The 12,171-nt window shown below is 37.7% G+C and overlaps 1 protein-coding gene across 1 annotated transcript in view; it reads left to right on the top strand.

The window, feature by feature from the left end:
• LOC118202432 (cubilin-like) overlaps window positions 1–12,171 on the top strand; it is a 212,861-nt gene that overhangs the window by 105,352 nt on the left and 95,338 nt on the right. The window contains exon 16 of the mRNA XM_085806530.1: window positions 7,829–8,124. Coding sequence (XP_085662656.1) covers window positions 7,829–8,124 — 296 coding nt within the window. The remainder of the gene's footprint in view (window positions 1–7,828; window positions 8,125–12,171) is intronic.

Below are 12,171 nucleotides of genomic sequence, written 5' to 3'. Positions count from 1 at the left end.
AGAGAATATTTTTTGATTAAATTACATAAATGCAATAACTCAGCGAGATTGCATGAAAATTTGTTAACTTAATAGGAGATTTTAGGCCTTAGAAGTCATTAAAGAGTATGAAGAAATAAGGTTTTCTCAAAACTTCTGGAACAGTAGTTCGAGGAGCATAAGGATGAATTCCAATAAATTGCCTGGCCACCTAACTCGCCGGATCTTAACCTGATAGAGCAGATTTAGGATGTCATAGAGCGGCAGCTCAGAGCTCGGACATCACCATGTAGAAATATCTCGACTTTTCGTAATCCCTGTTTAAGCATTTGATGGTATAACCCGTCTCCAGTCATCTACCAAGAACTCGTGGCATCCATGCCAAGGCGAGTTGCAGCTGTTTTGCATGCCAAAGGTTGTGCAACGCATCATTGAGTAGGTGGTCATAATGTTTTCATTCTTCAGTTTACATTAAGATGGAGATAAAATATGCATCATCATTTCCTTGCTATCAATACCTGAATACCTGTTATTCACTGACTGACGAAATCATTTCTGGCAACATTTTAAACTTCATCCAGGAAAAGAAAAAAAAAAAAAAAAAAAAAACCGACCGTGGAGCTAACCCTACTTTTTAACAAATAAAAGATAAGTACTTTCGCATTTTCAAAAACAAAACTGAAGCCAAACAGCTGACGCCAGTTGAGCATAACATCACAACACATTACATCTTTGCCTTGGTCTTATATAATTCCGACTAATTTCTTGTGTGCTGTATTCGTAATTTGTACCTGTTGATTTTTTATCAAATAAAGAGCTACCTGTTCCACTTCTTTTCGAATGCTAAATGCAAGAAGCTTATAAAGTTCTATGTGCTATAACTGTAACTAATATCTAATAAAATAAAGAGCAATATATACCTTCAAACGTTTGCTGGAATGACTGCAGTAAGTTTGGCGGGATCTCTGCAAACTTTTACAGTCGACAAGAAAATTCGTAAGTATGCAAAATACGTACACAACACATTCTTACTTCTAATTAGGCAAATTAATTTAGGCAAATGACCCATGAATGATATGTTCATAGATTCCGGTCTACATAGCTAGTAGCAGGCACTTTTGCAAATAGTGTTTCAGTAGCTTCCCAGCCTTGAAAACAATACGACGATCCTTCTTTGACCTTTTATAAGGCTCAAAATGGCGAAAGTTGGAGGAAGGTATGTTCAGTTAACGTGGGTGTACCTTTGAAACAATCCGCTGAGGGAAGTTTTAATCAGGCTTTGAAACAATTCTGACGATGGGCGAACTTGTATTGCAATCAAGCAGAAAGGATCTTCTGGACAATATTCCTCGACACTTTTGCCTTATTGCTCCACTATCCTGGTGAGAGAAATTTCAAGTTACTATTCTCAAGAAATTTTGAATCTTTTAATTTCGGGATTATGTTTCTTAAAAAGAAAAAAAAATATCCTTTTATGTGATAAATTAATTTTTCCAGACACATGAAAGTTCTTTCCTCCATGATATTGGCCAAATGAAATATAGACCTCTTGATTTCAGAATAACTGTATCTTTTTAATCTAAATGTAAGAAGAAAATTAAATGCTTGACAGATAACTACAATGTTCATGCTGTATACGTTTGATACAGCGAGTTTTAATCAGGATCATGCAGATTAACTACATCATCCACGATCAGTAATTGCTCTAAGAAAGGCATATCTTTTCACAAAGTATAACCGAATGAGATCTCTCTAATTTTCCAAATTTTTCTGAGTTTAAAAGCATTGATGGTCAAAATTTTAAGGGTGATAGAACATGACAAAAGTAAGAATTTTCATGTGATGTGAAATGTGAACGAGAAAATAGAGTAAGGACAAAGAACGCGGAGAACGAAAAGCCATTTATCTAGTTACGAATATTTAATAGAAATAATGTTTGACAACTACAAGGACTGTGTAAGAATAGAAGACCGTCAACTACAAAACATGCATCACATCGTGATGACAGATGTCGCTTATGACACTCAGACTGACTCACCTAAAGATATTGCCGCATGAATCAACATCTCTGTTGCCGAAATATGTAACAATCCGGGCATCTTTCAATCACTTCGTCATCGTTGCAATGCATGTAATGTAGTTGGCGGTTTTTTCTTTGAACAGTTCTTGTAACTATCGATCATTTTTCCATTATTAAAATGACTTTTTCATTATTCATGTTTTTAATATTTAACGAGTTTCTGTGTTAACATTTCACATTCCATCGCCCATTACATTACGTAATTTGTCCCTATGCAGTTGTGATCATTAATTTTGTTCCATCCTGTACATCTAAAGATATTACGGTGTTTGCATTGCTTGAGTTATGATCATGAGGTTTTGTTTATGATGTAGTCGATATTATATAAATAGGAAAATTAAAAGAATTTCCTACAGTAATTATATATCAAAACACATTCTGTATGACTATGGAATTTAGAAGTGCTGATAAATGTACTGTTTTGAAAGGAGTCCTTTTCGTTTACGGAATTTTTACCTGCAAACACAAGATCTGTTCAACAAATAAATCAATAAATTGTTTGCGTGTATTGATTCTATTTGGTAAAAGCTGTAAGTCATTCTGAAGCAAATATTATTATATGTTTTCAACATAGTTAAAAAATTGATTAACAACAATGTAAATTAATTTGTATTGGTCTCTTTTCATTATTTACGAATTTTTTGTAATTCTTTTCTTTTATTAAATCAAGATATTTTTTACTTTTAACTAAGCATTTTTTTATTGAGATTTTTTGAAAGAGAATCTCGAATCTCAAGAAATAAATATTGATTCAGGAATTCTTAAATCTTTTGAAACCAAATAATTTTGTAAAACATAATCACAGCTTCAGAGTATATCATTTAACTGTGTCACTGAAACTTTGCCCGTCTATCTGAATGAGGTTCCTTAGCAAGTGACGTTTCAAATGAAGAATATCAGCAAAGACAAAAGATGAATATCAGCATCATTATTTTAGAGTTACCAAGATGTGTGTATTTAATTTAATTATGGCAAAGCACACTAGGGCTATCTGCCTAAGGAGAGGGATGCCTTTCGTGGAGGACTTTCTAAGGGAAACTGGCTCGTATACACGTTACACATGGGGAAAACCACGAAAACACCCATGCAGCCAGCCCGTTCGCGGGATTCGAACCTCGGACCGAACTACCAGTGTTCAGCGACATTACCGCTCGGCCGCTGGTGGGCCAGTTACCAAGATGACAACGACCATTTTTAGAGCTTGAGAATGAGAATGAGTTCATTCTTTGCTGATGGCATCTTGTGATACTGATCAAAGTTTGTACTTTCTTTCAATAATCAAAGTTTGTTTGATACTGATCAAAGTGATGAAAAATGTCACAGTCCAAATAGCAATCTTTGTCTGTCTGAAATGAGACTTGTCTCTCTTTCTGGTCGCGCACAAGATGTTGTAACAACAGACCTCTTTGCCGCAGTACTTGATCCTCTATCTGTTGCCTTGCTTGGTTTATTAGTTAACTGACTCAGGCAAAGCACAGGAGGGCCATCTCCGTGGAAGATCTTTTAAGGAAAACCGGCGTGTACTCCATTACATACGGAGAAACCATGAAAATATCATGCAGTTGTCCTTTCCAGAAATTGACTTCACTCCTGAGCAGGCTTTATAACACGGGTACATTCCCGCGGTGTTTCAAAGTAGGGCAAGCAGTGTTCTTTCTAAAGAAAAATAGAGACCCCTCCAATCCAGACTCGTACAGACCCATCTGCTTCTTGTCTGCGTTGGGGAAGGTGTAAGAAAAGATCATTATGAATCGGCTGAGGCATCACTTGTACCTCACTAATTACTTAAGCCCTAATCAATATGGCTTCAGAACCGGTACATCAACGGTTCACGCACTGGCAGAAATCAAAAAGGAAATTTATAAAAATCAAGGGAACGGTAACCACACGGCGTTTATCAGCCTCGATCTAAAAAGCGCCTTCGACAAGCTGTGGTGGCCAGCCATACTCAATGCGCTGGCAGAAGCCAAATGCCCATCGAACATGTACAGAACAATCCAGCACTACCTGTCAGACCGAAGCGTCATAGTCGTTCACAACGGAGGTATACTCCAGAGGAGGCAATCCCGCGGATGCCCACAAGGCTCATGCGCGGGCCCCCAACTCTGGAACTTAACTTTCAACAGTATTCTTTCTGCACAGTGGCCGGAGCATGCAAGGGTTATAGCTTACGCGGACGACGCGGCCTTTATAGTAAAAGGTCGAACGAGAGAGGAACTATAAGCGAACAGCAATCAGACCTTCTCCCTGTTCAGCGAAAGATGCCAGAAGATAAAATTAATAATAGCGGAAAGCAAGTCACAAATTCTGCTTTTCCCCAAAAAATGAGGAACGCTGGTCAGACAGCCTCGCATTACCATCAATGGCCAGCGGATAAAAATAATTAAGCAATTAAAATATCTGGGTCTACTGTTTGATAATAAATTGAAAAATTGAAAAATTGATAATAAATTGAAAAATGAAATTGGATCCCACATGTAATTGATCTCAAAAAACGTACCGCGACCATTGCTAAGAACATGCGGTTAATGCAGGGTCACAGTTGGGGCCTCAATCCGCATATTCATAAGATCATCTATCCGACAGTTGCAGAAAAGATTGTAACGTATGCGGCGGCTGTATGGGCCCAGCCGATGCAAAGCCGTAAAGTGCGGCATCTTTCAAGTATACAAAGGCAATTTATGTTAAACATCACAAGGGCCTACCGAACGACAGCTACTAGCGCACTGAACATTTTAGCAGGTCTCGTTCCACTTCACATCAGCGCCGAAAGGGAGGCAGTCCTGCAACAAGTTAAGCAACTGCGGCAACCAGCCACTTTATATGAAGAAACTTACTGGCCCAGAGATTATGAAATTCCAGCCAATCCACTTGAGTTTCACCCAGCACAGCAGAGCGTAGGAGTACGAATCAACCTCAAAGGGCGACCTGAAGATATGAACAGGTACAATACCCGTATCTTTACTGATGGGTCAAAAATGGATGACAACGTCGGATGTGCGTACGTAATGTTTCAAGGCCAAGAACAGGTCGCGCAATGGAAGGGCCATCCAGCGTCTTTCAAGGGGAGGCACTGGCAATTCAAAAGGCAGTACAAGATATTGCTTACCATAACATCAGGAATGCAGCAATAGTTTCCGACAGCACGTCAGCCCTACAAGCCATCCAAAATCCGGCACACACGTCCACAATTATCAAAGAAATTCAATACCATCTAAGGCAGACAGAGCATCTGCATGTTCGCCTGGCATGGACGAAAGCCCACGCAGGAAACACCTGTAACGAGGCAGCCGACCTCCTCGCGAAAGACGCAGCCCTCAACATAGAAGCAGAGGAATTGGAAATTCCATGGCCACACTCTTCTTTGAAACGACATCTCCATCTGAAGGCTCTCGCTAAGTGGCAGGAAGAATGTGACACTGCACAAACAGGCAGGCGTACACACTACCATCTAATGTACGTAAACCCTGCCCGACTATGTTCTAATACGCACTTGGTGCTCTATATCACGGGCCGTGGGCCTTTCCCGGAGTACTTTGCCAGGCATGGCCTGACTAACACAGATCAGTGCAGTTGTGGCCACCTGGGTACTCCGAAGCATTATGTCACAACCTGCCCACTTACCAGCGAACTGCACATACGTATTCCAACTGTCAATACGCAGGCCTTCTGTAAATTCATGATTAAGCAAAAGCACCTTTGTCGACAGATCATTAAAATTATGAATTTACTTGCCAGACACGGAACTGACCTTTGCGCAGTCGAATAATTAGTGCAAGGCCACATATACCACGTACACGCAAGGCTAAGTATACCGCGTATGTGTACATGTACTGTTTATCCGAAGCGTACCGCAACATCTCAGCAGTACTAATCAAAATTCAAGCAATGTAAATAACTTAAAAACCATTATATAAAATAGTTCATCCACATCAGCAAGTATGCGCGAACATCTCCACTAATTTAACAGTGAATATTTATATGGATGACGTGTCAGACAAAGAAAGTACCCAGCTGACTTCAGGCTCTGCCTAGACCTGAATTGCAAGTGTAATGCTACCCAATGCCCATCCCCATAAGTGGCTGCACAACCTAACTGCTTTAAATACGTGTATTTAAATGTAAATGTCGCATCGGATGTACTGAACAGTCAAAGGACAATATCTTAGAATATGTATGCAAAAGCATATGTACAGTACAGTCTGCGCATACCGCAGTGACATAGCAAGATGCTCCTATGAACAGTAGAAATGTATACTCACATGCCCCGCCATGTCAGACATCCTAACCTCATTTGCATAACTGCCAGAGCAATTATATTGCTCAATATGTATCAAAATCTAATGTCACGTTGGACATAATAAAAACACTGCTGAATCCGAACGCTGCACAAACTGTAAATGTAATACCACGTAACGCAAGTGTAACGTCATTTCTGAATAGTAATGTAAAGTCATATGCAATGTTGTATTGAATTACGTAACATAATATAGAAAATACTTACAGTACCGCATTATATGCAAACACTGTCATAAATAAGTATCTATGTGCCTGTACAAAAATCTCACAGGTACAGCAGGACCTCTGCCTTGAGCACTTATAATGTCTATATATCAGGTCTGCTGTACGCCATCCTGAAGCTCAATCACATAAAAGCAAGAGCAAATATAGTGTTATAAATGTGTTCTATATGTAATGTTGCTCCTGACAATGTATTTACAGATTTGAATCTGCATAATGTAATTCGTAAGTGTAATGTCAATAATGGTAATGTAATACCACTATTATCTCATACCTCATATATAATGTCAATGCCGTATCGCATAGTGTCTATATAAGACATGCAATGTCATAATTATGTAAATACGTATATGCACAGCACTATTTATACGTGCACTGAAGTAATTTAGTTGCAACCGCCTTCTGCACACATGTAGTGCATATGTACTAGCCCTGCATGAAAGCTCTCCCAAGTTCATTTGCGTAATTACAGGAATAATTATTATGTTCTATATGTACCTATATGCAATCTCTAGCCAATTTTAGATAAGGGTGGACGTGGTGTTGTACTGATTAATCTTTACGGCAAAGGGACAGTGCCCACGTCCACCGTCACTTATCACTTATTACTTTCCAGAAATTGAATCTGATGAAAACATAATTAAGTTCTATGATCTTTCATCTAGTTATTCATGAGCCACAACTACTTTAGAAATGCCTACTCACATGTCCAATTCTTTGTAGTGAATTTTGGCTCTTTAGGTCACACTAGTATTTAATTACAGGTGCCATCTATTATTATGTGGGTTAACTTTAATTAATTTGTCTTGGAAGAGAATGTGTTTGGCTAGATCTTGAAGATTGATTCCTTGAAACGTTTTGCATCCTTTAAAGGCCACTTTGGGTGAAAGGTGCACATTTCATGCTTTCCATTCAATTTGGTAAACTAACAAATCACCAGTGAGTTTTTCAAGATTTCTGTCGATTCCCTTGCCTTTTTTTCTCAATAATTTAATCATTGTTCGCGCAGCCCACTTGGAAATATTCTTGAAAAAATTCGTTAGCGTTTCTTAAAAATTACACCGAACGAGTAACGCAAGAGCATATTACGCCACTATTACTATCTGTAGTATGTGTATCTCATTTAGGCGATCATTCTAATTTAAACAGAAAATAATCTACAACTTTGTTTTGGTTCTTTTGTGCTTTTATTAGTTAATTTCGAATTAAATAGTAAATTTATACAATTAAAAAATACTTTTGTTGCAGGCATGGTAGAGTTAAAGAATTATCAAACTGTGTTCACGTTCCATTCCGATTCTGCAAACACGAGACCTGGATTTGTCATCAAAGTAGAGCAGGAAGAATGTCAAGATTCAACTAAAGTAGAACCGCCTGTGCAAAAGCCGGACTTTCCGCATCAGAAAGGTGTAGCACACTTCGAGCCCCCTGTTGCTGAGCCTCCATTGGAGGAGACTTATCTATTTCCTCCTCCTCCTCTTGATTACGAATACCTGATAGATTACCCAATCTATGAGGCAACGGCTCTGCAACGTACTTTGCAGGTAGTTGTTTGAAATTTCTTGATACAGAATTTCGAGAGCTATTATCTTTTGCATGTTTATTTCTTATATTTTTCTGACGCATTCTAATAGTGTACCAGATACTGACAAGCATGGCATTAGCTGAGAATATGAACACTCAGTGTGTTTATCAGAAATCATACTTGAGATATTTTATCAGACTCCTGTGTTGTTTTGCAGTAAAGAAAAGTTCCTATTATATTTAAAACGAAGTATTGTGTTATAAATTTAATTTCTTTGGTAACAGTCATTTTATGATATTAAATAAACATTTTCTTCTATTTTCATATTAATGTGAAATTCTATGTTATGGTCTTATAATCATAGTTTCTTATTGCGTTAACATTTCCATCAATTAAAAAAATGGATAGTCAGTGGACATTTGACATAGTTGAAATCCACTTAAAATGCTGTTACGCATTTTGAATGGCAATGCATTCATCACAACAAATTAAAGTTTATTACAAACATTCAAAATAAGTAAATATTAATTCATCTTCTTTTGAATATATATCTTAGGCTCATGTTTATCAAAGCAAAGTAATGTATCTCAAAATAAATAAATAATATTATAATTAGCTAATTTGTATCATAGCTAATGTAAAAAATTGGATGAGCATCATTGTCATCAGCACGATATCCCATAGGGGGACCAGAATCTACTTCAGAGCATTCTCTCTGTATGTTCTCATTTTTACCAGGGTTTCTCAGTTTGGAATATTTGTAAGTTTGATATAGTTTTTCGACATATTCTACAAACCTTATCAGGTTCAATGTTTTTTCTAACCTTCTTCGGAAACATACAATGACCTGACTAGGAACAGAGAGCTTACTAAAGCTATGTTCACTAATTGTAGTAAGTAGACAGGATACAGACGAAGGGTATACAAAACCCCTTTATTTTTCTTTATATACAATGACGTCCGTACTTCGGAATACAATGACCCTCCACTCGGGGTCTAACGTAAAAGATATCAAAATAAAACTAAACTCTAATTTAACTTTAGAATAATATACGTGGAAGATTGGCCTTATAATAACAGGAAGCGTATGTAGCACAGAGACTGTGAACACTACAATACGTTTAATTTATCAAGAGGATTAATACCTCTGGCCTGGAAGGCAAATAGCAACTGCGTAACTTCTAAGGTAAGCGGCCTGCTTCGAACTCACTGCTTCCTCTCTCCTTTGCTTGGCAAAAAGGCCACACTTAAATACTTGGCGTTCGCCAGACAAACTTTGCATAAAATCCTTAACGCTTATAATTCTGGCCGGAAGTAGAAAATAAGAAGTGATAGTAAAGATTTAAAATAAAATAAACGTTAGTAAAACTTAAGGTCCTTACATACTTCCCGCCAGAGTTAATTAGTTTGAAACTGAGGTCTAAAACGACCTTGTTGAAAACTTTTAGCTCTAGAAACTAACGCGAGGCCAACCTTTTACAAAAAAATGCTTCGCTAGAAACTAGAAAATTTAAAAGAAAGAAATTTGTTACAATATCAGCTCCCAGGATATACAACAATCTTTTTTTTTTCATCTGTACTGCATCTAACCAGGAGCTTTATTCAATTCTGGTTCCTTCCAGAGATCTGGAAGGAAAACTAGTTTAATGAAATGTTACACAATGACATTGCAAATAACATATACAATATACTTCTCTTAACATTCTTATTTCATTCATGACTATTTTAATTATCTCTCCCCGTGCTCTCTGACATGTGTTGTAAAAGAACACCAAACACGAATGTGTTTCTGTCTACGTGTGCCACACTTCCTCCTACAATCAAAACACTAACGTGTTAAAATTCAACATAACGAGACCTCTTAACACACCCTACTTTCAACTCTAAACCCTGAGGTACTATTCTAAAAGTGGCTAACTCTAAAGTGTAGCGTCAGAGAGCCTAACTACATCATTCAACCTTTACCACATATTCGTCATGATTTTAATCTTTACAGTCACACGAATAACAAATTTTTAACATTACTTTCACTTTTACCATATCACGGTATTTCTTAACATTTAAAATAACAGTTCACATGTATATAAAAACATATCAACATGCCATTAATTTTACACATTTGAAAACATACATTAGTAGTACATTGTTAACTTCTATTCTTTTCAAAGCAAGTGCCAATTCTTTCTACATTGAAATAATACTACATTTCAAAAAGTCTTTCAGACTAAAACTTCTTTCTTGCTAGAATGTTTTAAATAAAATTTATACAATAACTTTTTGCAAGATTTAAGTCTTTACACAACGCTATTATACATCAACTTTAGTTTTACGCACGAGTAATTTAAAAACATAATAAGAAAATCGGTCACAACTCATTTCTCGCCCTTTTGGCGATAAAGGTAGACCTCGCATGAGGTAAATCTTCTTGAAATCTGCCACTTGCAGTAAGAATGAAAGATTAACTTAAGTTTGCAAAGTAACATAAAATTTTACTTATCTTTGTAATATTCGGACATCCTTTTCTGGGCCCAGTCTTTAAAGGTATAGCAGATAGTAGCTTGGTTGATCCTCCTTCTTGTACGGGCTCGCCCTTCAGTGCTTTCCTCTGGAAGCTTCCGTTTTTCACCAGTACGGCCACCCTTGAACACCTTCCTTTTGTCCTCTGCTTGTGGTCTTCGCCGTTTGAAGGCAGCTGGTCTTGGTGGAACCGGGAAACTTCTGTCGTGTTCCGGCTTGGACCTCGTTGCTGGCCGTTCAAATTTTCCTTGTACTTTTTCCTCCGCCGCTGATGGCCCTTCCGCAGTTCGGCGACTTTTGCTGCGGAGAGTCCTGTCGGATGAGTAGATCTTCCGTTTTAGAGCCGGGTTATAGTTGCCGTCATTTCTCCTGGTCCTCTTCACATACGTCGTCCTTCTCCCTTCTTCATTCTGGGGGTGTTGGTGAACTCTGTTTTTTGGACGGTGGAACGGCTTCTTTTTCTTTGTACCTTCAATTTTTCCGCGGGGCAATTTTCTTTTCACTTGCTTCTGTCTCTCATTGGCTTGCCCTTGTACTTGTCGTTTTCCCACCTCTGGAACTTGTACCTGCGGTGTCTGCCGTGCCGGATCTTGCAAAAGATCTGAAAAGATTTGCATTTTATTACGATCGAAGTAGGGCTTAATTTGATCAATATTTGCGGAACAGATTTCACCATTTCTGGCCTTTAACACTACAACAGCGTGAGTTATTTTTTCTATAACATATGGTCCTTCAAATCGTGGAAAAAATTTGGCAGTTTTATCTTCTGGTGCTGAAGAAAGTGAATGCTTAATTTTTAGTACTTCATCCCCTACTTTATAAGTTACTCCCCGTCGTTTCAAGTCATAATACAATTTTTGTTTTCTCTGTGCTACTTCAGTATTCTTCTTTGCCTCCTTAATTAGTTTTTCTATATCACCCATTTTAAATTCTGGGGCTCTTTGTTGCACATAAAATAATTTATCTAACGGTGTTATAATCGTTCTGCCTAGAAATAACTCAGCAGGAGTTTTTCCCGTTGTATCATGTTTTGCGGTCCTAAGGGCGAAAGCAAATTCATTGACATAGTTATCCCAGCTTTTATGAAAATTTTTAACATAACTACGGATAATTTTCACTATATTTCTCTTGACCCGTTCCGCTATATTTGATTGCGGCCGATACGGGACCATTTTTAAATGACGTATGCCCAGTTTTTGGCACGTCTTCAAATATATTACTTACAAATTGAGGACCATTATCCGATATAACTTTTAGGGGCGCCCCGTATTTTAAAATATATTTATTTAAAACAGAATCGGTAACTAATTTCGCGGAGGCTCGTTTTAAGCGAACAATTTCGGTCCATTTACTAAAATGGTCAATCATAACAAGGAGATAGCGACTTTTGTTTAACTGACTTTTTGGGAAAGGGCCCAATAAATCGATGCCGATTATTTCATTTGGAAATTCTGATTTAATACTATTTAGAAACCCGGCCGGGCGGAAATTAATATAATTAACGCCTTGACATTTTGGGCAGGACTGGACATACGCCCTTGTTAACTTT

The sequence above is a fragment of the Stegodyphus dumicola genome, chromosome 12 (assembly GCF_044657685.1).
Source record: "Stegodyphus dumicola isolate Sdum_Otavi_A_Nest chromosome 12, ASM4465768v1".
Lineage (NCBI taxonomy): Eukaryota > Metazoa > Arthropoda > Arachnida > Araneae > Eresidae > Stegodyphus > Stegodyphus dumicola.
The sequence above is the reverse complement of the archived record's forward strand: the minus strand, read 5'-3'. Positions and strand labels throughout refer to the sequence as shown.